The sequence below is a fragment of the Artemia sp. Qi Xiang Cuo genome, chromosome 9, assembly GCF_049724085.1.
Source record: "Artemia sp. Qi Xiang Cuo chromosome 9, ASM4972408v1, whole genome shotgun sequence".
Taxonomy (NCBI): domain Eukaryota; kingdom Metazoa; phylum Arthropoda; class Branchiopoda; order Anostraca; family Artemiidae; genus Artemia; species Artemia sp. Qi Xiang Cuo.
Genome location: NC_142802.1, coordinates 29,832,382 through 29,854,737, shown reverse-complemented (window position 1 = coordinate 29,854,737; position 22,356 = coordinate 29,832,382). Strand labels below are relative to the sequence as shown.

Here is a 22,356-nt window from a genome sequence, read left to right as displayed (position 1 = left end):
TAGGGGGTGCTGCCCCCTTTTTTCAAAAATATGGTACATATTCTCAGGCACGTAACTTTTGATGGGTACGACTAACCTTGATGAAACTTATATATTTGAAATCAGCATAAAAATTTGATTCTTTTGATGTATATGTTGATATCAAAATTCCGTTTTTTAGAGTTTTGGTTACTATTGAGCCGGGTCGCTCTTTACTTACAGTTCGTTACCACGAACTGTTTGATATTTTTTTTACCGTGATTTTGCATCGCTTTCTTCTATTTTGCCAAAATTACCATTTTATGGTTCGTTTACACATTGTGGAAATTCATGCAGATTTAGTAATCCGTGCGGAAATTCCGTCCGTTTTCGTGCTAAAAAAAATCTCTAGCTTTCCGCAACGTTTTGGACAAATCAGGACGGAATCTTGGCAAGATTTTTAAATGAATAAAATCATGAGCATGGATTATCAAAAACTACACGATCTTATAACTTTGGTTCAAGGCTACCCCAGCTTCTATGATCCTGCGCACCGAGACTATAAGAAAACTAAGAAAAACGGTGTCATTTGGCTCTCTATTGCTCAACAGCTTTCAGAAGAGGGTAAGAACATAGGTCATGCTGTTGCAATAATTTGAAATCTTTGCCTTAAAACGCAGCGTTATTTTAGCCATAGTTCGAACAGAAACGGACGGATTTTCGCATTGATTTCCGCAATGTGTAAACGAACCATTAGCTACCATGGTGTTTTAGATGGCGAAAAGTGTACATTCAAATTATAAGTCTGGAAACCAGTGTTGCCACTTATACGCATTTTGCGGTATAATACCGCAATTTGGTGAGAAATGCCGCATTTTTTTCTGATTATACCGCAATTATACCGTGAAATGACTTTAACAAGAGCATCTATGCATCAAAATAAATTTTATCACTGAACTTATCCTAACTAATGTCACCGCACGGCAACAGGGGCAAATGTTTTCTCTCTACTTCTAATGACATATGGCTGGATAGGTTACTGCGGAACTCGCGAAAATTCAAACTAGTAATTAGCGTGCTTCCAAGAGCAAATATTTTACATATCAGTCAGGTGCCAGAATGAAAGTAATTTTCAACTATTAGTATGGTAAAGGTGTACAGACACTGCAAAGCAGAGCGAATACTATAGTCAAGTTTAGTAAATAAGTAGTCCTGTGCTATCCTATCTTGCTTTTTTTGGGCATTACCTTTTCACTGTTACAGCCCAACAGGCTAAACAGTATACAGTAAAAGAAGCTCATGTAAATATGTGTGTAATTCGGAATGCAGAGCATTGGTTGAGAAATAAAAATGTTATTTCGTTTAGAACTTAATACTGTATTTGAATAAAGCCTAACATTCATTTCCTTTAGAATATGCATTCCAAAATTTAGAAAATTATATATTTTTCAATTTTTACCTGATTTCTTATTGCATATCATTCATTCAAATTAAATGTGAATGAAAAGTTACAGAGCTGCTGTCCAGAGGAAGCAGGTTATAAACCGCTTATTCCTTCTTGTAGCCTAGGCTGTTTCAAGGTTCCATTGGGTCGCCCATCTGTAACCTTTATTGTCAGGGGTTAATGAAAATACATGGATTGCTTCGTCTTCTCAGACTCTGCCCCTTGTTCATCACTTTTTCCAAAACCGAAAAGGAGACCACAATTTAAGCATGGCTTGTCTCATTTCTTGTTGAACATGATATACCCTATTCGGTCACTGACAACTTGCTGAAGTTCGTGAAGCATATGCCACGGCCGAATTTGCAGAGCCATGCTAGTCTGATTAGAATAAAAGCAACCAACATTGCTCAACAGGCTCTGGCATTTCACTTTCATGAAATGCTTCTTGTCAACCTAAAAACTAACCTTTTCTCAGTGAATATTGACTAGACAATAGATCAGTCTATAGCCAAACAACACTGTTTGTGTCAGTTTCTGTAATATCATAATGAATTTACTGGTAGATTTACTTGCTCTGTTAGAGTGTAATTATGGATCAGGAAGTCTGTTATTTTCAGTCAGTTGGTTGGAAGGACGGACTATGTTAAGAAGACGGGTGTTCCCATACAGAACTAGATTGGAGAATGCACCACCAACAGGAATAAATCACTTAATCAAGAGGTTTGTCGAAGAAAAATAACGTTTGTCGAAGAAAAATAACACTTTAAACACAGTGCAAAATGACAAGATGCATATAGGAATAAATATATCTGAGTCTTCACTCAGGTGGAACAACACATATTCCATGCTTTGGCTCCCACCTGTTGGCTTTCATTTGGAAGCTCGACAAGGCGTATTCTCGAGTTTCGGGATACTCACACGTTGCATTGGGACTCTTGTTATTAAGGATCCCTCACATGAGAACATCCAACCAATTCTAGATCGTTTCCACTCCTTTGAAAAGATAAATTACTTCCTCTACTTTCTGACCCCTCTAGTTACGAGCTAAGAGCTCCAAGTCCTCAGTAATTTATTTAGTACTATACCTCTGACATATGGAATAAGGCAAAGCTGGACCAGGAATGGCAGTTCATATCGAGTGTAACTTTATCTGAAGGATTGAATCATGAAAATTTGGAGGATTCTGCCATAGTGGTGGATTAGTGGCATATCCTTACATTAAAATCTGCAACTGGAGCAGTAATGTTTCCAAACTTTCAAAATTGATACAATACTTTTTTCATTACCAATATCAAATGTCATTGCTGAGCGCCTTTTTTGTTTTTTAGAGGAAGTCAAAACAGACATGCCAAATCATCTTAGTTCAAAAAAACGTCAGCAAAATCATCTTAGTTCAATAAAACGTCAGCAAAATCATCTTAGTTCATTAAAACGTCAGCACATTCATTTGCTAACTCTTTTGTTGACATTAATAGTGGAATGTGATCTGGACTATCAGCAAAAAGGAAGGTCAAGCCATGACAGGGGGGGGGGCTAGAACTGAGACATGGTAAACGTGAACTTCAAGTGAACGGTAAAGCAGCCTCAAGTGCCGGCACTGCTGTGAATGAAAATGTTTTGTATAGTGCGGCCAATGTAGGTTAGACGAGCATGACCAAACTGTCTGATACCGAATGACCTTTGTCTGCCTATGCGAATGATTCTTTTTAAAGTTTTAGTATCTTAAATATGATAATTGTCATTAAAATCTAGTTGTGATCATAGTAACGCTCTTTTGCTAGCCATTTCGTTTTCTATTTTTCCTTTTCAGAAATGCCACATCTCAGGGTCATTATACATTATTTCTCCCATAAAAGCTGCAAGAGTTACTTTTGATATACAAAAATGGCCTTAAGGTAACCACAAACCCCGTAAGTGCACATGAAGCAAGATGTAATCTTTTCAAGCCTAGTTCTCATGTCTCCAAATACATTCAAGTTTTGATTTCGATCAGTCATTTTAACTAGGGTTTGTCGCGGTGATGGAGTCAAGCTTCGATAAGGAAAATTGAGGGGGGGGGGGGCGGGTTCAGGAAATAAAGCTTCAAACAATTATGTCTTGGGCACTTACGTAGACAAGGGTGTTACTACCTTCTTTGCTTTGGGGCCAGGGAAGGAATAAAGATATGCTGAAATTAAAAACCCGAACCATACTGAGGATTTTCTAAAGCAAGTGAATAATATACTTTCTCGAAAAGTTGAAAATTGTAGAAAAGTATCGGTACAAATTTTATTATTCTTTACATTAATTTTTTTGAATTATATTTTAAGGAAGTAAGTTATGTAAAAACTGCTTCTGTAGCGCAAAGCGTCTAAACTAAAAAGGGGGGAAAATGAGTATCTGCTCCAAAAATCTCGTTTGGCATATTTGCTGAGCCAGCAAACACTTTTCAATCTAGCGTCTCTCGTCTTTTGGAGTGCATCAAACTGTCTACTTTATTAAAAAAAAAAAACATGTGGCGGAAGACTGGAAGTGTAGACTGGCACATTTGTCTCATTTTATCGTTTTCAAGGCCGGTATATCAAAGGATCCAAAAATAGAAAAATGGGACAAAAACGACATTATACACAGTATTTCTGGAGAAAGCGCCGAAAATGAAAAAAATATTGATAAATAATTTTTTAATCTAGTTTAAAACAGAAAAGAGTAGATTATCCTGCTTCCAATTTTCTAGAGAATGGGTGGTCTGGTCGAGCTATTAGCGATGAAGAACGGGTGAGAGTGCTATAAAATGGGAAAAAGATATTAATTTATCAATGGGGACTACTTATCCCTTTTTTATGTGGTGTGGATTTCTGGGGGATGTCTCTATTCATTTTATTCTACCTTTCTTGTTCTAAGTCCATAGCAAAATCCAACGCTTAAAAAAATAACAAAAGAATAGTATCCATTAGTAGCAAGGAATTAATTGCTTTTAAAAAGTAAGTTTTTGTTGAAACTAGTGACAACGTATTTGCATTACGGGTATCAAAATATATCATAGATTATACTATGTTTCGGTAGAAAGGATACCGCAAAAACACGGCTTTTTTCATCGACCGGTACCGGTTTTTGGTATCGGTCAAGCGGCAGCAGTGCTGGGAACGCTCTCTCTGTAAAGCGACTCACCAGCAACCAATCTAGAAAGATCTGAAAAATTTTTGGCTACATTTAAATTCAACTGAGGCTTTTTAGCCAAAATGGCTCGTGAGTTTCATTCTAGTTGTCCAAAATCTATTATAGGCGAATCTAGTTCATGCTCCAATAACTAATTGAAATGCAAATACTAATAGCCTCAATTAAAGAAGCTGTTCCAACAAATGTTTTATCCTTAAATCATAGGCCTAGGTAAGGTTACATAGTACGGCCCCTTTAAGGGCTCAGCATTGTTGTGCCTAAAGCGATTTTCATATTTGGAAAGAGTAAAAAACGCATCAAGTAATGTGTTTTGTTCATTTTTTTCCAAACTAAGTTATAAAAAAGGGGAAAATTTACCAAGAAGTTAGGCTTAGGCCGTTCTGAGAGGGCATGCTTCAGTAGCCTATCAATGTGCACTGATTGAGCTGTTGAGAAGGTAGAATCATTAAAACTAAAGGTAAAATTCTACTTCAGCTACTTTTGGCTATCTTGGAAAGGGGTTAGGTTAGGAAAATAAAACTTTCAGGGATGGGTCTACAGGCTAAAGCATGCCTTTTTTCTGCTCTTTTCAAGTATAACAGCCATTTAAGTTGCAAATGAATTTTACCCCTATCCCTGTATATACCAATTCAGGGTAGGCCTATATATTTGCACATTAGGGGGGCAGGGTAAATTTTATTTCCTATGCAAATGAGGGTAAATTTGTTGTTGTTCATATTATTGACTTATGAATAAAGTAAACATACCACTGAATGCCTTTTTTTATACTCTTTCCAAATATAATAATTATTTTTGTCAGAAATGAATTTTACCCCACCCCTAGGCTATATATACCAAGTCAGGGTAGGCTATATATTTGCACATTAGTGGGGTGGGGGGGGGGAGTTTAAACTTACCACTCATTTACATCAGAAATAAAAATTTACCCCCACCTATTCATATTATTGACTTACAAATAAAGTAAACATACCACTTGATGCCTTTTTAGGCTAGGCCTATATTCTTTCCAAATATTCATGCTATATATTTGCACATTGGGGGGGGGGTAAATTTAATTTCTGATGTAAATGAGAGGTAGCCTAAGTTTAAACTCCCCCCACCCCCCTAATAAGCAAATAACCTATAGGCTATACCCTGAATTGGTATATATAGGGGTGGGGGGAAAATTCATTTCTGACAAAAATGATTATTATATTTGGAAAGAGAATAAAAAAAGGCATTGAGTGGTATGTTTACTTTATTTGTAAGTCAATAAAATGAATAACAAAAAATTTACCAAATTTTTGGCAGTTCATAGGCTATTATTGACTTACAAATAAAGTAAAGATACCACTCAATGCCTTTTTTTATGGTCATTACAAATATAATAATCACTTTTCTGGAAATGAATTTTACCCTCACCCCTATATATATATATATATCAATTCAGGGTATATATTTGCACATTAAGGGAATGGGGGTATTTTGATGCAAATGAGAGGTAAGTTTAAACTTTACCTCCATGGTAAATTTTTTGCAGGGCATATTATTGACTTATGAATAAAGTAAACATACTACTCAATGGCTTTTTTATGGTCTTTCCAAATGTAATAATCATTTTGTTTGAAATGAATTTTATCCCCACCCCTATATATACTAATTCAGGGTATGTATTTGCGCATTAGGGGGGGGGGGTAAAGTCTAGACTTACCTCTCATTTACATCAGAAATCAAATTTAAAAAATCAATTTACAGAATGTACTCAAGAATTATGCTGTGAAATACCTAACAGAAACTAGTTTCCCTTCCTGTGTTGGTTATGATTTGCTTATTTTTTAGTGAGAAAACTATGGTGTATGTATATTTTAATTAAATATTTATATATAGAGGTGTTTAGGGGTTAGGCTAAGTATTTATTATAATGAATTCAGTGTGGTCTGCTTTCTATAATTCTTCTACCTTACCTTAATCCATTTGAGAGCAGACAGCATTTTTTAAGATTAGATTCAAGCTTTAAATGTGTGGCTAAGATTAGGCTCAGCTATTGTCTATCAGTATATATGAAATCATGAGTGTTGTATAGCCTATGGTGTAAATATTCAAGCCAATCAGATACTTGTTAAGCTTAAAATACCTTAAATCACATGTCCAGCAAGATAAGGTAGTGATGAGCCTCCTGTAGAACATCTTGCTGGTGATGTGACATGACTATTATTATTATTATTATTATTTATTGGAAAACCCGTCATACAAAAAAGGAAAAGACGGAGCAATAAGAAAAACAAAAAAAAAGCAATGCACATAAACTTAGGAATTATACATGTGGTTTGTAGTGACGAATGCTGGAGCTAAGACATGGTTGGGACTCACCTATAAATTCCAATAAATTCCTATATTTTAATGCACTCCTATGAAATGCCTATATTTTGGCTAAAATCCTATTATTCCTATATTTTTGGCTGAAGAGCACCAAGAACATTGCTCATGATTTGCAATTTTCACTGCTCGTTAAGTAAGCCAAGATGTGGTTTTCTTTGCTTTTGACTCTGATTGTAGACTGTGCTGTCTTTTGGTGTAGATCAATAATTAATTACAACTGTTGAGCTGTTTGAACTTAACTAATGCTTTGTGTTGGGATTAGTAAGCTGCTTCTGCCTGGTCTATGCTGTTGTGTTGATTTAGTAGCCTATGTTTTGTTTTTTGTCATGTTGGGTCTGTCTGAAATGAGCAAAGATCAGTATATAGCCTAGCAGTCTCTGCTTAATGAGACTGTGAGTTCTTGCGACTTATGCGTTTCCTGGCTGAACACTATAAAAGGCTGATGCAAATATGGCCCAGTTTCGGACATATCCACATTTTTTCTTTTTATGTCCTTTTAATCATGGGATGCTATTTTGTAGGTGATGCTTGGTAATTAAGTATGGGGCCTACCAAGTTTAATAGTTCATGGCTTGCTAAGACGGATTGCAGCGGTAGAAAGATTGGCGAATGGTGTATGACTGGGAACAACCAGTACTTGTTCTTTTGCAAACTCTGCTTGAAAAATCTTGGTTGCACAGCTGGGGTTGCTCAGCTAAACCAACATGTAGAATCTGCAGAACACAAAGCCGCAGTTACTGCTCAACTACATCCACTACAGCTTCACCTGACCGGACAATCTCGATTTAATGAAACAACCAAGGATAAACCACTAGTTGGTACAAACATGTTTTGTGAGCGTGATGCCGCTTATAAAGCTGAGTTAATATGGACATTTCAGATTGTACAGAGTTCCATGTCTGCTAACTCTTCAGACCATATTGTCTCAACCTTCCATGCAATGTTCCCCGGTAAGATCCCCAATGGAATGTCTCTATGGGTGAAGAAACTCACGTATCTGATCACCAATGTGCTGCATCCTTACTGTAAGCAAATGCTTGTGAAGGACATTCAGTCATATTTTGTACTAGAATATGATGAGACAACCAACAACACTGGTATGAAAGAGTTACAGATGTGTGTTTGATATTGGTCCTCATACGGAAGCGAAATTCAGAGCAGACATTTATGCACAAGTTTTATGGGCCACACGACAAGTGATGACCTGTATAGGAAGATTATGTCAGCCATTGAGCAGAATCAGCTGCCACTTGAAAGACTGATCAGGCTTGGAAATGACAGACCAAACGTCAACAAAAGCGTTTGGAACAAGTTCAATACCGAAAAAAAGAAAGTGATGGGAAAGGGAATGTTGAACATTGGTACTTGCAATATCCATATAATTCATAACACTTTCTTGAAAGGTCTTCAGGTGTTTGGAGAAGAAAGTTCTGACTTTGTTATTCTTGTGCATTCATTTTTTGACAGCTCGCCTGCACATTGGGACAACTATTGAAAGTGCCAAAAGAAAGTGGGAGTGCCAGAGAATGCTTTCACAAAGCATGTCCCAAGCCGCTGGCTGACGATTGGACAGGCCCTCGCTAGAATCATGCAGCAGTGGCCGGCAATCATAGAGTACTTCCTGAACTTTGTGCCGAGAGAGAAAAAACTGAAGAATCTTCTGTCCACTTCAAAATTTCTGAAGATTGTGGCTTGTATCAAAAGTGTCACAATGAAGGCACAACTTGAGTTTGTTCTAGCCTCAGCAGAACTGTTCATGAGTTTCACCCAACTGTTCCAGAAAGAAGAGCCTCTCATTCATGTTCTGCACTCAGAGATTAAAAGACTAGTTGTCGCGCTGTGTGGACGGGTCTTTACTCCAGGTTTTGTGACCAAGACTGAAAATTTCTCACCAGAAATGTTGAACCTTGCTGAAAAATTTGCAGATTCGCCCATAGTTTCAGAAAATGTGGAACAAGCTTTTGGTGAGAAAGCAACACTGAAAGACAAGGCCATTTTCTATGTCAATGTGTGGTTATTTGCCATGTTTTGAACAAATTTCCTCTGGAAAAGGATGGTTTTCTAGAGGCTTTACGCTGTTTGAGTTCAATCAACATGAAGGATTCAAGAAGCATTGCAGACATAGTGGTTGTGGCATGCAAGATTGCGATTGGAGTAAGCTCAGACGTTGCCCAGGCCGAGTGGCTGCTTTTGTGAATGGAAACTGAACCCCGTGAGGACATTACTCGGATAGATCATTTTTGGAGTCATTATTTTGGACTGGTGAATGAGCGCAGGGACAGCAAGTACCCAGAACTTACGAAGCTTATCAAAACAGTGCTGACATTGTTGCATGGCAGCGCAGATGTTGAGCGTGGGTTCTCGCGTTCTGGTAGGATTCTCGGTGAAGACCAGGCCTTGATGTCTGAACGCGTTCTGGATGGGAGACTCATGGTATATGATATGTTGAGGCTTTATGGAGGAAAACCAGAACAGTTTGTTATTACAAAAGAGCTGTTGAATCTTGCACATTCCGCACAGTCTCTGTATCAACAATATCTGGATAAAAAGAAAAAGAAGAGGTATCTGAGAAGGAGAAAGCAGCTTTTGAAGAGGACAGCAAGCGGAAGTTGCAGGAGGTCCACAACAAAAAGAAAGAAATAGAAGACCTGGAAAGCAAAAGGAAAAAACTTGGAGCATCAGAGCAAGAAAAGAGAACAGTAGCAGATACTCTACTTGAGGAAGCAACCGACAGAATGAAAAAGGCTGCAGAGTCCAAGAGTTCCATAGACATTGTCCAAGCTGTGTCGTTGCTCAAAGGAGCTGTGAAGTCCAGAACAAGTGAAAGAGAGCAGATGGTGGAATCTGCGAGAATGGAGCAGTCTCTTGCAAATAGAAAAACTGACCTCATTTCGAAATTGATGCCCAAGAAGCAGCAAGAGCGATTCCAAATACTTTACCTTTATCAGTCAATCGTTGACACAGTATGTGTATCTGATTTTTTACTGTTTTTTACTATTTGTGCAGTTTGTATTTGAAATAAAAAAAAAAAAAAATAAATGAATGCAAAAACTCGGGAAATGACGAATTTATGTGACCAGGCATCCCATGCCATCTACCACATATCTGATCCTGAGGACTTCCAAATCCTATATTTGGGCCCCGGATATCTTATAAAAATAGGACAGAGCCTATAATTTGAAATGAACCGACCTGTCTGAACCCTGCTAAGATCTAAATCAGCACTTAGAACAAATTACACAAAACGAGAAAGAAAAACACAATTATACACTGCTCTGTAGGTATGCAACATGTTTCTTTTCTTTTTTTTAGGCTCCTAAATACTGAACAAACATAAATAATATGAACATCATTGCATCAAGCCATAATTGTTAAAAAAAAAAAAAAAACCCAAACATTCAAAAGTGAATTAAAAAAGATATACAGTAGATAATCATATTAACTAGTGTAAATATGACAAGAAATGGTAAAAACAGTTAAAAGACACTTGCGCCCGCTGGTCTTGAACTCAGATCACTCTCAACAAATGATTCATTTACTCCGATATACATAAATAACAGAAACAAGGAAATCATTAAATCACGGATCCTTTTACAACTTTACTTAAAACAATATGCTTAAAAAAACCAATAATTAATAAACAACTCTATTATTAGTAATATACGCAATATATTATCAAAAAAAAAATTGACACCAAAATTGAGAATAACCAGCGTCACTTAAATTGGACTCATACGAAAAGAGACTAAATCATCAGTCAGTTTAAAAACTGCAACAATTACACTAAGCACGAAAACAAACACTTAAAAAAAAACAAAACACAACAAATACATCTTAACTAATTGGCCAATACTGACGACCAGGGATGATTCAACTTCATTAAACGGGAATTATAAGCACGAGTTTGCTTTTCCACAGCTATAATGGGATCAGCAATGCTGAATTTTCTAATCTAATAGACAGTGATGATGATAACAGTGATAGAAATTCACAAAAATACCAGATATTCTGTATATGTGACCAAAATATCTGGTATTTTTGTGAATTTCTATCACTGTTATCATCATCACTGTCTATTAAAAGGATTTTATCCCTATTTGAACTTTTATTTATATATACCTTATATGCCCCCAGGGCATATCTTACAACCCTTGCCCTGTGGATTGTAGGGGGGTTGTCAACCTGAAAGACATAATTTCTGGACCTTTCAAGTTTCAACTACATTGAAGAAAATGGCTATCTCAAAATTTTGATTGGATGTGTTTGAGGAAATGGTGGGTATGGAAGGGGAGTTAGTTGCCCTGCAATCACTTTCGACTTTAAAAGGGCACTAGCCTCTTCAACTTCCAATCGAATGAACTCTTTTCGAAGTTTCTAAAACAACCAATGGCCATCTCAAGATTTCTATCAGAAGCACTTCAGGAAAATAAAAGGTGTGGAGGGGGATATCCACCCTCTGATCACTCTGAATCTTAAAAAGGGAACACTAGGAATTTTGATTACAAATCCAATGAGCCCCCTCCAAAGTTTATATGACCACCCTTTAAATATAAACTTTAAATGCACCCAGGGTATAATTTAAAACCCTTGCCCTGGGGGCTGTGGGGGGGGGGGGGGTTGTTATCATCAAATACATATTCTCTGGACCTATCAAGTATGTTGGAGAAAATGGCTGTTTCAAAATTTTTATTGGATGTGTTTGGGGAAATGGTGAGCATGGGAGGGGGGTTTGTTGCCCACCAATCACTTTTGACTAGCCAATCAAATGAGCCGTTTTCCAAGTTTCTACGACAACAAATAGTCATCTCAAAATTTCTATCAGATGTATTTTGGGAAAATACAAGGAATGCGGGGGTATCCACCCTTTGATCACTCTGAATATCAAAAATGGCACTAAACTTTTGATTAGCAATCCAATTAGCCCCTTCTGAAGTTTATGCAATCACCCTTTCTATATAAAACTTATATGCCCCAGGGCATACCTTACAACCCTTGCCCTGAGGAGTGGGGGGGGTCATCCTGAAATCCATAATATCCGGACCTTTCAACTACGTTGAACAAAATGGCTATCTCAAAATTTTGATTGGATGTGTTTGGGGAAATGGTGGGAGTGGAAGGGGTGTTAGTTGCCCTCCAATCACTTTTGACTATTAAAAAGGGCACAGGCCCTTCCAATTTCCAATCAAATTAACCCTTTTCGAAGTTTCTACGACAACTCCTTTGATACAAAGTGCCCTTGTCAAAAAAAAAAAAAAAGAAATAAATAAATAAAACATTCTGCCCACATTGCTCTTTACTTGGGTGGGCATTTTTGTAAAGGTCTATTCATGTTTTATCATTTCTTTGCTGAAATTTCCTTCATAACCTAGGCTAGGCTAACTTAAGCTCTGCACTTGATAGCATTTGCCTCTCCTTCCTTTATTGTCTTTGATTTCTTCTTTAATCAAAATTAAGTCAATAAAATCTAGTTTATTAATTTTTAATCAAAATAATAAATAAGGCAGGTATATATTCTAAATAAATGTTACAGGCAAACCTGTACAAAGACTCATCACTTTTCAATAAGTTAAAGAAAATTAACTAAAGAGGTAATATATGATATAGGTCCAAGTCTTACCTCAGTCTGAACCAAGTCTTCCATTTTTGTAAATTTGCAGAGTAGCTGCTCTTCAAAAGGTGACATGCTAAAAAAGAGGCATTTTTGTATTGACAATTTTATGTCAATCTCCTTCCTAAATCATCCCTGAAGAGCCATGAGTCAAAAGAAGAGCAACAAATATATATATATATATTTTTTTTTTTACAGTTTTTTTTTCATGGTCATGACTCTTCAGGCTGCACTCACTGGTTAACTTGCCATTGAAGCAAGCTTGTATAGGTTGACACTGGTCAAATGAAAAGATAAGAGTATTTTTACGCATCAAAAGACATACAAGAAGAAGCAGATCAAGGAAAAAGAAAAAATCAACAACAGCAACAGCAACCTTATAAGAAAATCGAAATATATTTTCTTGTGATTATTATCGCTTCTAATCAGCAGTTGTACCAAACCTATCCTGCTCAAGTCATCCTCAGGGCTATACTGTGGTGTTTATTCTCCCCTTAGTATAGTGCAGACGGTTTGATATCATCTATTTTCACTTCTTGTTTTAGTTTTATATTTGTGTTTAAATATTTTTCCAATAGGCAATGTTTAGAAGTCCTCCAAAAAAAAAAAGTCCCCCCACATCACAAATCAAATTCTATAGTGAAATATACCCAACCTGACACGTCAAGCAGATTATCTGAAAGTTCTAATGATACCTCCAATTCGGAGAATAGGACAATGATAACTGTTGATCCTAATGCAAACAAAAATGATGATAATGGGTTTCAAGAGGTCCCTTCTAGAAGCTCTAAAAAAAAAAAAAAAATCTCTCCAATTAAAAGCATTTTCCCTCTCCCTGCCATGGATCCCCCCTCCAAAAACTTAGGAATTTACCTTAAAAGTACTCCCACTACCCCCTTTGAAATAAAACTGATCACTGCAATAAGAGTTGCAATTTTTAAATTGCTAAAATCAATGTTCTCTCTTAACATTAACCGTGATGGATCTTTGCTAATAGCTGCAGAAGATCAGAAATCAGCAGATACAATAATTAACCTAAAATCCCTTCTGAATACCCCAATTATTGCATCTAATTGGAACCCAAAACAATCACCAACAAAAATTGTAGTTTATAGTGTTCCCCCAGAGATATCTACTCAGGAGTTAAAAGAAGGCCTCTCAGATAGGGCTGGAAACATAATCCCAGTTGAGGATGTTACCCAACTTGTAAAATCTAACTCTGATGGCCTAAGAACTAGTAGATCCTTCTTATTCGTACTGAAGGATAAAATTGATGTCCCAGACAAATTGTTCCAATTTGGGTAAACCAAACCACACAAGGAATACAAACCTAAGCCTATTCAGTGTCAGAAGTGTTTCAAACTGGGACAAACGACAAACAAATGCAATGAAATTCTCCAAGAGTGTAGTAATTGTAAATCTTTCCATCCTAAAGAGTTGACAACTTGCAACAACACTCAGTCTACATGCTTCAATTGCAAAGGCCCACATGAATCTACAAATAAATCATTATGCCCTGCATACAAGAAAAGAGCTCGAACGCTCCAAATATCACTAGAGAAGGCCTTCCCATACCCCTTTGCAGCAATGGAAGCACATGCTGCCCAACAGTACCAAATAAATCCTGCAATGAAACCAACTAAAACCCCCAAGTCAAACGCCCCATATGCATCAAGCAACCCATATAAAACACCATCGTCTAAGCCCCCAAGCTCCAATCCCTATCAGAAGGAATCACCAAGCCAACAAGCCTCCTTGTCTGGTGAGATGAGGTCAGCCTGGCCCCCCCTCCCAAGAAGAAACAAACCAGAAACACTACCAGGAATCAATCCCTTAACCAACAAACAGGATGCACAACCACAAATGCAATCCCTAAATATATGCTTATTCATTCTAAACTGTAATGCAGTTCAGGCCATGAACATACATAAACTACAGAAAACAAAAATCATTTCATAATTTTCAAAAATCTACATCACATATGATATTATCATTCAATCAAAAAAATATCTTGCTTTACTTTTAACAAATCTGAAAATTGATACACAGTCATATGAAGAACAAATCAACAACACAACATATATCAATACTCCAATGGAATGTAAGATCACTCACTGAAAATAAGCTAAATGAACTAATATCATTTATGAATAATAATTCCATTAATATTGCTTGCCTCCAGAAAACTCATTTAACCCAAAATCAACAAATTAAGTCTCTAGGATATACTATCCTGAGAAAGGATAGATTTTCAGAGAGAAAAGGACGTGGGGTAGCTTTATTAGTTAATAATAATATAAAATTTTGTGGCATCAATTTTCCAGATTTTGCAAATGATATTGATGTTATTGGTATCAGTGTTTGGCTGAATAATTAAAAAACCTACATAATAAGCTTTTATAACCCTAATGGCCAAACTACAGATGCCAAGGATTTCTTTAATTATATAAATAATTCTAATATGTTAAAAAATATCATTATTTGTGGTGATTTCAATGCCCACAGCCTTTTGTGGGGGAATAAACCAGCAAATAAAGCTGGTAAATTCATTGAGCATATGACTTGAAATTATAATGAATTAGCTGTTGCTACCCCTCCAAACCTGAACACCTATTTCAACCCCGAAAGTGGCAGATTCTCCACAATTGACCTACAAATGGTGTCATTAAATTTTTTGGACAAAATTTACATAAATAAAATTGATAGTCTATGTACTGACCACTTTGCTATAGTTTGCTCTCTAAATGAACCTGCTGAAACTTTATCTCATACCTCCAAATATATCAACACTAAAGCAGATTTGTCTATGTTCCAAAATAAGCTAAATGATGAAATTACAAGTTTCACCCAAAGTTCATGCAATTCTAACGCAACAGTTGACACACATGCTGAAGCCTTGACATCTTTACTAATAAATACAGCTAATCATGCTATCCACAGGACAACACCAAAGAAAACATTCACTAAACAAATTCCTAAAGCATGGTGGACAAATGAGTGCCTAAATAAATGGAGGATAAAAAAGGCAGCTAGGACAGAATTCATAAGAAAATCATCACCTACTACATATTTAAAAAAAAGTACAAGCAGAATCTAATCTAAAAAGGACTATAATAGATGCTAAATATAAATACTGGAATAATTTTGCAAATAATCTCTCCAGAGAAACGCATGAGCCAATTATACATAAAGTCATAAGCCATATCTGTGGGAAAAAGACTTCCCCCAACCCACTCCTGTATGAGCTTTTACATAATAATACCCATTATGACAATGATAATGGAAAAGCTAACCTATTTGCAACTCTTTTTGTTAATAAGCTAACATCAAAGTAAACTGTCCACAATTCCCATGAACCCAAGCTACCAACCACGCACAGGATCCGAGTACATAACCAATCCATTTTCAATCCAGGAATTGAATAGTGCAATACATCAGATTAGGACCAAAACTAGCAGCAGCTATGACAATATTCACCCTACATGGATAAAGAATCTTACACCTTCATACAAACAAGAACTGATAAATTGTTATAATCACGCTTGGGCATCTTCTAGGTTCCCCAATATATGGAAATGTTCGTCCCTCCTACCAATCGTAAAGAAAAATAAACCAAAAGATAACCCTGAGTCTTATAGGACCATAATGATTACACCTGAGATGGGGAAAATAATGGAGAAAAGGATTTATCACAGACTCCTCTGGTTTGTTAAAAAAAATAATATGATCCCACACACTCAAACTGGATTCAGGAAAAACCACTCTTCAACAGATGCTTTTATTTTGCTAACAAATGCAATAAATGAATCTCTCAAAAAATAATCTCATAGCGGCAGCTTTCCTATATTTTGAAGGGGCATATGACAATGTGAACCACCTAATCCTTTTAAATAAACTTGCAAACCTTGAAGTACCCCCTAAGCTAGTATCTTTTATTAAATCCTTCATAGAAGTGCGAAGTTTAATTGTTTGTGTTGGTTCAGCCTCTTCACCCCAAAAAACAATATCCAAAGGCCTACCTCAGGGAGCAGTCCTCAGTTGCCTCCTATTTGCCCTATATCTCTGGGACATGAACCTACCCCACACAAATCTACAATATACTGATGATCTGGTGCTATGGTCATCTGGCAACACCTTTGAGATAGCACAGTCAAATCTACCAAAATCACTTTTCCAGTTTGAAAAATTCTCTCAACATTCAGATTTACCCATTGCACCCACCAAGTCAAAAATAATCCAATTTCACCGGAAGCGAAACCATGTTAATGCAAAACTAACTCTAAATAAAACAACTATTCCAGAAGATAATAATATTAATTACCGAGGTCTCATGCTTGACCAAAAACTTAATTTCCACCTCCACATTTCAAACACAATAAAAAAAATGCTATAGAAAAGCAAATATACTAAAAAGACTTCTTTCCACACCCTGGGGTTGTAAAGAGAAAACCTTACTCCAGTTTTATAAATCACATATAAGAACCCATATTGACTATGGGCTCATCGTCTATGGTGCATGTGCAAAGACCCAGATGCAAAAAATCGAAACAACACAAAATGATATAATACGTCTCATATTTGGTCTTAGGCAACCCACAAGCACCAAGTTTCTGCTTATGGAGAGTGGATTAACAACAATAAGGGAGAGACGTAGCTTTCTCTTGATAAAACATCTTACAAAAATTGAATCAAATAGCTCACACACATTACATAATTGGTTAAGAAATCCAGCCATGTATAGAGGTATTGCAGATGAGTATGCCAATATTCAAAAGAAGTTCCCTGTACCAGCAGTCTATTGCACCTACTTTCCCCCCAATCCCCTCCATGGAATTGGTCATTTCCCATAATAAATACTGAATTTTCAAAATGGAATAAAGATTTAACCCCCATTGCTTTTGTCCAGAAAAAATTTGCAGAACTTAATACAATTACCTATAAAAATCACTTCCAAATATTTGTTGATGGGTCAAAAATGAATGAGAAGGTTGCAAGTAGTGTTTTCCTTCCTCACCTGAAAATTGCAATGGGCGAGAGATTATTTAATAATTTATCTATAAAGTCTGCTGAGTTAAATGTCATAATCATGGCATTAGAACACCTTAAGCAAAACCAATCTTTGATTGAAAATTCGAATAATATTATCATCTATTCCGACTCTTTATCAAGCCTTGAGTTGCTGGCCTCAGCTCCTCAATATAAGATGGACATTGACACTTATCTTTGTCTCAGTATTATTGATAACCTTGCTTCAAGTGGCATAAAAACTTACTTTCAGTACATCCCTAGCCACTCTGGCATAAGTGGTAATCATCAGGTTGATGAAATAGCAAAAAATCCTATAAATATTGACCAGCCAAGTGGGAGACCATTCCCAATTAGAGATATTTACCAATGGAGGCTATCAGATATTAATTTTAATAAGATTAATCCTATCCTTTCCCCCTTTCCCAATAAGTATCTTTCTAAAATTTATCATAGAATTCGTTCTGGAACAAATGGACTAAATTTCCTTTCATTCTCATATAATCTTTCTAATTCAATTGGTTCAATTCCCCTGTCCACTATTTTCAGTAATTGTAATATGAATAATGAAAAAATTTACCATTGACTATTTGAATGTAATATTATGACGTCTGCACAAAATACATTGATTTGTAAACTGTTAAAATACTTCAAACACCACAAAATCCCACTATCAGCCAAGAGCCTAGCCAACTATTCCTGCACACAGAGCATAGAAATCGACATCTATCAACTGATATTTGAACTCCTAGAGTCGAAAGATCTGCTGAAAGATATCTGAATATATCTAATAAATATGAGGCAATCAAGCCAGTAGCTCTGTAGCCCACAGAGTGAAGCAAAAGGAAAAGGGCTAAATACTTTTACTGAAAAGCCTGCTTGCTGTTAAATAGAAGAAGATCCACCTCTAAAAAAAATCAAACAGCTTATAAATAATGCTAAATAGCAGGAGGGAAAAATATCAGATTCATATTACCCACATTGAACATAATTCACTACATCTAAAGGGTTAGGAACAGATTATTTTTGCAAAATAAAGCTATTCCCATAAGAACTCCAGACAATAGCAAGACCCCAAGCAAGCCTTCAACTGCTTTTTTAGACAGAAAATCTCATTGTGGTAAAATATACAGTGCATGGGACAGAGCCAGGTAACAATACAACTTAGTGAGTTTGCACTTACTATAACTGTACTTTAGTGTGACAAGTTTAGTTTAACTGGCATGGAAATTTTTATTTGTCTTACTTTATCTTCCCTGACTCAATTTTACATGTTCAGCGGGGTTGGATTTGTCTGAAGGATTTTTCAGGGGGGATTCCTGTTAGAGGAACTCTCCATGGGGGAAATCAGCAAGAGAAATTCTCCATGGGGGAATTTTCTGCAGGATCAACTTTCCAAAGAGGGTGTAGGGGATTTCTGGGAGAAGTTTTCCAAGGTATTTTTCAGATAAAATTATGCTGAGGAGAACTTTTCAGGTGGAATTTGTCTGCAAGAAATTTTCTGGGGAAATTTATGTAAGGGATGGGTTTGTCTGGGGGACTTTTTTCGGGGGGTGGGGATATTTTACATGGGAGAAGCTTTACTTGGAGGAATTCTCCATGGAGGGAAATTGGATTTCCTGTCATTATTTGAAAAACGATTAGAAATGAAAAAAACTGATTTTTTTCAACTGAAAGTAAGGAGCAACATTAAAACCTAAAATAAACAGAAATTATTCAGTTGACGAGGGGATTGCCCCCTCATCAATACCTACTTTCAGTTGAAAATTTTTTTTAATATTTAATATCAATATAGGTTGGGTAAACACTTCAGAACCTTACTTAAAATACTAGAAACAATAATAGTGTGGTAACTACCACAAGAATTAACGTTTTTGCCTTTTTTTTTATATTTGTAACAACTTCAGAAAAAAATAAATTAGGTACTCAAGTTGTATCAATTCACATGTGTAATAAAAGGTTAGATGCTTAATTAGTTTTGCACTTGTGTTTTGAAGGTGGTGGGGTGTGGTACCATCTAAACGAGTGGTTTTACCACACTTCAAAAGCCAGATTACAGTCATGATGTTACTTTTGGAAACAATAAGTATGCTACACTTATGCAAAAGAAAGTCAAGCCTATATTTTCAGTTCCCAGATTCAAATCACTGGATCCAAACCCAGCAGAATGCTGTTGATCATCATAAATACCAAAACTTGCTTAAATGCAACCACTCTAATCTTTTCTATACTTTTCCCACATCAAGTCCAGATTTATAGGAACCTCAACAGAAACATACTCAGATTCATTAATTTTAAGGTCACTGACACACCTGGTATATTCCTCTTTTTTGTCTTTCTAAAAAGCTGAAACAGAACACCAGATTTTGGCCTACCACAATCATGCAAAACTACCACATTTGCAAACAACTTTTAGCTGCACTTAAGCTGGGAGCATGACTCCAGCCAAACGTACAAGTACCCTTTTTCACTTTATCAACTAAGTCAGAGGGTAACTTCCCACTTTTCATTGCATGAATAATTATGGCAGCATATATATCAAGATTAATCCTCTTGTACTAATGATATTTTATACACCCCTGTACTTTGATAAACTTCTCATATAATATTATTTTGAGTTCTAGGTTAAAGTTAGAATTTGGAAAGGACTAGATTTTGTTCATTAGTGTGCAACATTTTCCAGAATTGTTTTTGAGATTCTACTTACTCTTAGTATTATTTATGTTATTGCTAAACTGCTTAAAAAAATCAGTTTGTGTTTTCTGCTAAATTGGCAGAAAAAATAGCAGGCTAGAAAAAAAAGTAACAATGACAAAAAAGCTGCTGAAAATTGAATAGCTTGCAGATGGACTTCCTTGAAACTTTCTTCTGTAGGAAGCAGTTTAGGAGCCTTTTGAGTTCTGTCAGATTGCCAGAACTAATTGAATTATTGGCTGACCAGCTAGTGGCTGTTTACCCCAATACTAACCTTCTCATCAATATATATGGATGCTAACTTCTCATTAAAAACCCTCTAAAGTCAATTACTTTTTTTTAAGTCTGTAGTGGATAGTCATCATTATTTTTTCATTGTTAGCTGAATAAAAGTTTTGAGGAATGTGTGAGGAAACCACAGCCTGTAATGTTTGTTTATTAGAACGAAACTGAAGCCATTAAAATTTTTTAAAAATGGCCAAGGTTGGCACATGCTCCAAAACTTTTTTTTATGTATTATAAACCAAATTTACTGTGAAGATATAAATCTGCAAGTTTTACTCACTTAAAATTTAACCCTTTTGTAGAACTTGCCTATCTACCTCCCTCTCTGTCTCTCTTGATAGTCTGCACTCAGAAGAGAGGAGGGGTCTCTTGGACTTGGATTTGAAAACCTAACAAGGATGTAAAAAAAATAGGCATGCCAAGATGTTTTGATGTCCTTTTCTCTGAATTTTTTGGGGGATGGGAGTCTTGAGAACTTTTGTGTTTGGGGGGTGTGTGTGGATTCTCCTTCATTGTTCAAGTAGAAAATGTTTTCAGTGTAAATTTGTCATTTTTATGCTCAATGAGCAAACAAGAGGAATAGGCTGAAAAGCTGATGTCTGCTTATTCTAAGGGGCTCTTCTCTGATATCTCTTTCGAGGGCTGGGGTATATTGATTACTTTCTTGCATGAGGATGATAGTTCTTTTTGTGTATAAGGGTAGCGTTTGTTTTCAACATAGCCTCATTTGCTAAATATTCAAGTATATATTGTCCTTAAAAATTACTCATAGTCTGGGTCTTTTTTATTCTTTTTTTTTCTGTGAATTGACCATTAATGAAAGTTTGTTTAGGCTTGAACCAAGTTCTGTCACTGTTGTTTATATGTGAATACTGGCCTAACTATCAAAAGGGGCTATAGATGTTTTTCTATAGGATGGGTTAAAAAATACAAACAAAAAAATCTAAAAATATCCTGCAGAAGAGGTATCCCCCCCCCCCTATGTAAGCTGTCAGTTAATTGTTAATACTAGGGATATTTTCCACAGTTATGCTTGTATGTGTTTGCATTCATGTTTAGACAACATATAAGCACAATTTTTCGAGACAGTAGCAAAGTTAGTTCAGAAATAGTGTTCCTAGTCGAATTTACTTGCAAGTAGGGAAACTCTACCCTCCCTCTCCCATTAACTAGTATTTGACCTGTGCTCACTTATTATTACATATGTAGCCAATCTTTTACATAGAAGGGGAAACCTTTATAATAAAGAAAAGACAATTATAAATCATTTGCTGTAAAATAATATTTTAAATGGATATATATATATATATATCTGTTTTAGGTGGAAATCAGAGAGATCTTGCAAGAGAGAAAAACTTGAAAAAGCAACAAGAAGAAAAGAAGAAAAAAGGTTCATCTAACAAAGAGAGTAATGTTGGTCTTACATTTGAACAAAGAAAAGCCAGGGATGCAGAAATGATGAGACTAAAACAGCTAAAGGCAGCAGAAAAGTTGGCTCAGGAAGCTAATAAAAAGTAGTAGTGGTCTAATTTTTATGTATAAGATGCTTCTCAATATCTGTTTGGAATGATGGCTAATCAAAAAAGAAAAACAAATGTTCATTTCTATTGACTTTGCAGGAATTGTGTGTCTGTGCTATATCATTGCCAAGTATTTCGTATCGAAATCCTGCTGGGCTGTGTAGGATACTTATGATTTTATTGCTTATCTCTCAGTTTCTTTTTAATGTGCATTAGTTTACACTTACATTGTGCTCCTCATATATTTTTCAATACAAAATTTAAGTTATTTATGCTTCTTTGTTTAGATTTGTTTATTTATTCCTGCT

The 22,356-nt window shown here is 36.0% G+C and overlaps 1 protein-coding gene across 2 annotated transcripts; it reads left to right on the top strand.

Moving 5' to 3' along the window:
- The first annotated feature begins 348 nt into the window (after positions 1–348).
- Positions 349–22,316, top strand: LOC148948545 (modifier of protein aggregation 4). 2 transcript variants are annotated; one of them, XM_089093981.1, is made up of 2 exons: positions 349–582; positions 21,850–22,316. In XM_089093981.1, exons 1-2 carry the CDS (start codon positions 423–425, stop codon positions 22,044–22,046), a joined length of 357 nt encoding a protein of 118 aa, XP_088950107.1. In that variant the 5' UTR covers positions 349–422; the 3' UTR covers positions 22,047–22,316. The 2 variants fall into 2 exon arrangements, with proteins under 2 accessions (XP_088950107.1, XP_088950108.1); XM_089093982.1 differs by lacking the exon at positions 349–582 and adding an exon at positions 4,535–4,627.
- Positions 22,317–22,356: the final 40 nt, after the last annotated feature.